General features: G+C 59.0%; 1 protein-coding gene across 1 annotated transcript; it reads left to right on the forward strand.

Annotated features, from left to right (window-relative positions):
- Positions 1-2,685: 2,685 nt before the first annotated feature.
- Positions 2,686-3,819, forward strand: LOC103265898 (actin-related protein T2). Its single transcript, XM_008063545.1, has one exon. It carries the CDS (start codon positions 2,686-2,688, stop codon positions 3,817-3,819), a length of 1,134 nt encoding a protein of 377 aa, XP_008061736.1.
- Positions 3,820-4,391: the final 572 nt, after the last annotated feature.

Here is a 4,391-nt window from a genome sequence, read left to right on the forward strand (position 1 = left end):
CTTCCCAGGGCCCATTCTGAAGTCACATGACGGCTGAGGCCACTACTCTCTCGGGTTGCCAAGACAGGCAGCACCCCCCACCCAGGCCAGGGCCCTCTACCTCCCATCCCTGCAGAGGGGCCTTGAGGCCATGGTGGGAGATGGGCAGACGTTGGTGCCCTCAGGAAGCTGCCAGACATGTAGACATGGGAGGAGGTGACCAGGATCTGGGGGTTCAGAGCAGGGGAAGGGCAGCCCTCCTCCCAGGCTCAGTACGCAGAGCAAGAGCACCTAGCAAGGAAGACTGGGAGATGCCCACCAGCTCCCGCCACTGCCCCAGTGGTCAGCCTTCCCAGTGCATCCTCAGAGGTGGGAGTTCATTTTCTCAAAAGCAGGGCCAACCAAGGGCATGGAGGGATGGGTGCAGGAGTTCCAACTGGCAACAGGTGGAAATGCCCAGGCCTCACCAGGAGGCTGAGAACACAGCCAGGCCTGGGGAGGCTGGGACCGAGGCTCACATGTTCGTGTGTGTTCTTGCACGATGTGAGTGTAGATAAGAGGCTGCAGGCTCAGGGGATGTTTCTGGGTGTTACAGAAACAGGGTGCTTAGGCTTCAGAAGCCCCAAGCCCCCACGCCGGATGCGTCAGGTCAATCTCTGCCACTGCAGCCTTCCCCTCTGTCCCCCTGTCTGGGGCCACAGTGCCATGCTGTGCCTGACCCTGGAGCCCTCTCCACCCTGGTCTCACTACGTGAGCTCCTGCTGTGGCCATGTCTATGGCAAAAATCGAGAAATCTGCAGGGCACCTTCTTCCCTGGTCAGCCCAGAATGCTGGCAACAGAAAAACTTTGAGCCCAGCCCAGCAGCTGAGGACATGGGCCTTCTGTGATGAAATCAGGTGAAACCCCGGGACACACACTCTGACCCCTCCCCACTCAATGGCCTTCCATGGACATACACTCTTCAAAACACCAGACCTGAAACCCTTCACGGCCTCCGCCGTGGAAGTTGACCATGGGCCTAGGGAGATCACACAGCTGGCTCCATCATCCCAGCCACAGGGTCCCTCTGAGGCCAAAGCTACCTTACTGCACGTGGAGCAGGGAGGGCTCAACCTAGGGGTGTGAGCATGCTGTCCCCTAGGAGCCCCACTGCCCTCGAGGTCAACACGGTGCCTGTCTGGAGCTACATCTATCAGCACAGACCAGGCATGCAGAGCCAGGAGAGGACCACAGAGATCCCGCCCAGCACTCCGAGGGACTGGTCACGTGAGCTGTCACCCAGGCCATGCTGGCCAGCTACACTGGGTCCCGACCCAGGCCCCGTGAAGGAGGCCGGAATGGGCTTGTGCAGCTGCTCCCGCCATCCAGGACTGCCACCCGCCAGCCATCCTGGGCTCAGTATCGCAGGTGAGCTGTGACACCTTCTCTGCAGAGGAGTCACCTCTGTCATGGGCACAGTAGCTGAGAGGGCCAGAAAGGCGTCAGGAACAACCCCGCCCTGCAGCCTGGGACCCACCAGAAGATGGACTGCTGGTGGGGGTCACCCTCCCTCCCACACGCCTGAAGGGAGCCGGGTCAGGATGGCACCAGCGTACTCTTCTCGCCCCCAACTCTGTGGCCAGGCCCTGGGTGTCCACCCGATGATCTTCAGCAGGACCCAGAGAGTGACCTCGACGGAGCAGTGGCCTCTGCAGGAGCCTCCTGCTCCAGGACCTGGGTCAGCAAATCCAGAGGAGACCCGGCCCCCACACCCCAGGCCATGCCCGCAGACCGCCCCTCCACCCACACCTCCCGGCATGGTTTCTCGATTCTGGTTTCCTTCTAGGGTTGTTCTTTTCTTTTTAAGGAAAAACCTCCAACAGTTGTCACATTTTTATTATCTCTCACCTGTATGCCCAGAGAGCCACATGTTGCCAACCCACATCTACACCACACATCAACAGCTCAAATCTACACCACACACTTATACCACACATCTATATTGCACATCTATAAGCATCTATGTCACACATGTGTCACACATGTCTATACCACAGGTCTTCTGGTGGGTCAGAGGATCAGCGGGACATGCAGAGGAATCCACCAGCAGGAGTGGACATGACCCCAGGAGGCCACCCTCTGGGAGAACTTTCCGAATGGGGCACAGAGTAGACTGGAGGGTGGTTTGGGTCACAAAAAGCGAGGGAGAACTTCCACCTAGACCCATGTCCTCCAGGCCATCCTCACCCTTTAGGAGGAGACACGGACCTGGCTCCCAGGCACCACCCCCTCTCACTGTCTCCCCAAGCTGATGACCAAGCAGATCCCCCTAGTGTGGGTCTGGGTGCCTGCCGTGTGCTGTGAGGGTCCCCCTGGGGCAAGTCTGGGTGCCCACCATGTGTTGCAGTCCCCCTGGGATGGGTCCTCACAGGGGGGTTCCTCCGGGGGCATCTCACCCTGCAGGGGACATGGAGCCCCGCCCCCATGGGTCTGATGCCAGGAACAATTGTTGCCTAGGCTAGATTGTGACCTAAGATCTGGTCCCTGAAGAGGCCTCTGCGGGCCCCGCCCTGGGAGGAGAGCGCAACTGAGGATGGAGGACTCTGGGGCATCGTGCTAGCCCCACCTCCAAGCCCTGAGAACCGGGGGGTCCTCTGTTGCGTGGCAAAGTAGCCGGAGAGAGTTGGTGTTTATTTTGGTGAAGCTCAGAAGAGAATGCCCTAGACATGCTCAATCCACACGCGTTGGATTCTCCGGCTGTGATTTTCGACAACGGCTCAGGGCTCTGCAAGGCGGGCCTGTCCGGGGAGATCGGGCCCCGACACATCATCAGCTCCGTCGTGGGGCACCCCAAGTTCAAGATGCCCTCGGCGGGCACCAACCAAAAAAAATACTTCGTGGGGGAGGAGGCTCTGTACAAGTACGAGGTCTTGCAGCTGTGTCATCCTATCGAGCGGGGCCTGATCACGCAATGGGATGACATGGAGAGGCTCTGGAAGCATCTCTTTGAGTGGGAGTTGGGTGTGAAGCCCAGTGACCAGCCGGTGCTCATGACAGAGCCTGCCCTGAACCCCAGAGAGAGCCGTGAGAGGATGGCAGAGGTCATGTTTGAGAGCTTCAACGTGCCAGCCTTCTACCTGTCAGACCAGGCAGTGCTGGCCCTCTATGCCTCAGCCTGTGTCACAGGCCTGGTGGTGGACAGTGGAGACGGGGTCACCTGCACCGTCCCCATCTTCGAGGGCTACTCCCTGCCCCATGCAGTGGCCAAGCTCTACGTGGCTGGCAGGGACGTCACGGAGCTCCTCACCCAGCTGATCCTGGCCAGCGGGCGCACCTTCCCGTGCCTGCCGGACAAGGCCCTGGTGGATGACATCAAGGAGAGGCTGTGCTACGTGGCCCTGGATCCGGAGAAGGAACTGTCACGGAGGCCGGAGGAGGTGCTGAGAGAGTACAAACTGCCTGACGGGCAGATCATCAGCATCGGGGACCCGCTGCACCAGGCGCCTGAGGCCCTGTTCATGCCTGAGCAACTGGGCATCCAGGACCCCGGGCTCGCCAAGATGGTCTGGAACAGCATCACCAAGTGCGATGCTGACATCCAGAAAGTGCTGTTCGGGGAGATTGTGCTGTCTGGGGGCACCACACTGTTCTACGGCCTAGACGACCGTCTCCTCCGGGAGCTGGAGCAGCTGGCCTCCAAGGGCACCCCCCTCAAGATCACAGCGCCCCCTGACCGCTGGTTTTCCACGTGGATCGGGGCCTCCATCGTCACCTCCCTGAGCAGCTTCAAGCAGATGTGGGTCACCACCGCCGACTTCAAGGAGTTTGGGACGGCCGTGGTCCAGAGAAGATGCTTCTGAGGGGTCATGCACGGGGCAGGGAGCCTGCTGGCCCTGGGCTTGTGGAGGAGGGTCAGTAAAGAGGGCCATGTTAGTCCTGTTGAGCTCGGCTTGTCCTTGGCGGCTGCAGGGTAATTTCTGCCCCTGGTGGGGAACTTTTAAGAGGCTCTGTCCACATCCTCTCCCCTACTGTCTCCTGAGAAAGTCCTGGCCTCTGAGTCCAGGCTGTACCTGAGATTTCCTACTGAACTCAGAACAGCCCCAGGCCTCAGGGTGGTAGGCCCTGGAGTCTGCCTTTTTTTTTTTTTTTTTTTTGAGTCGTGGTCTCACTCTGTCCAGGCTAGGGTACAGTGGCATAATCATGACAATCATGGCTCACAGCAGCCTCGACCTCCTGGGCTCAGGCAATCCATCCATCTCAGCATCCCGAGAAGCTGGGACAACAGGGACATGTCACCATGCCCGGTTCATTTATTATTATTATTATTAGTAGTAGTAGTAGTAGTAGTAGAGACAAGACTTCACTATGTTTCCCAGACTGGTGTCAAACTCTTAGGCTCAAGCAATCCTCCTGTCTTGGCCTCTCAAAATGC

The sequence above is a fragment of the Carlito syrichta genome, unplaced genomic scaffold, assembly GCF_000164805.1.
Source record: "Carlito syrichta isolate Samal-C Ts95f unplaced genomic scaffold, Tarsius_syrichta-2.0.1 Scaffold99334, whole genome shotgun sequence".
Lineage (NCBI taxonomy): Eukaryota > Metazoa > Chordata > Mammalia > Primates > Tarsiidae > Carlito > Carlito syrichta.

Excerpts from the sequence above, each read along its gene's own strand:
- LOC103265898 (XM_008063545.1), top strand. The coding sequence starts at position 2,686 with ATGCTCAATCCACACGCGTTGGATTCTCCGGCTGTGATTTTCGACAAC.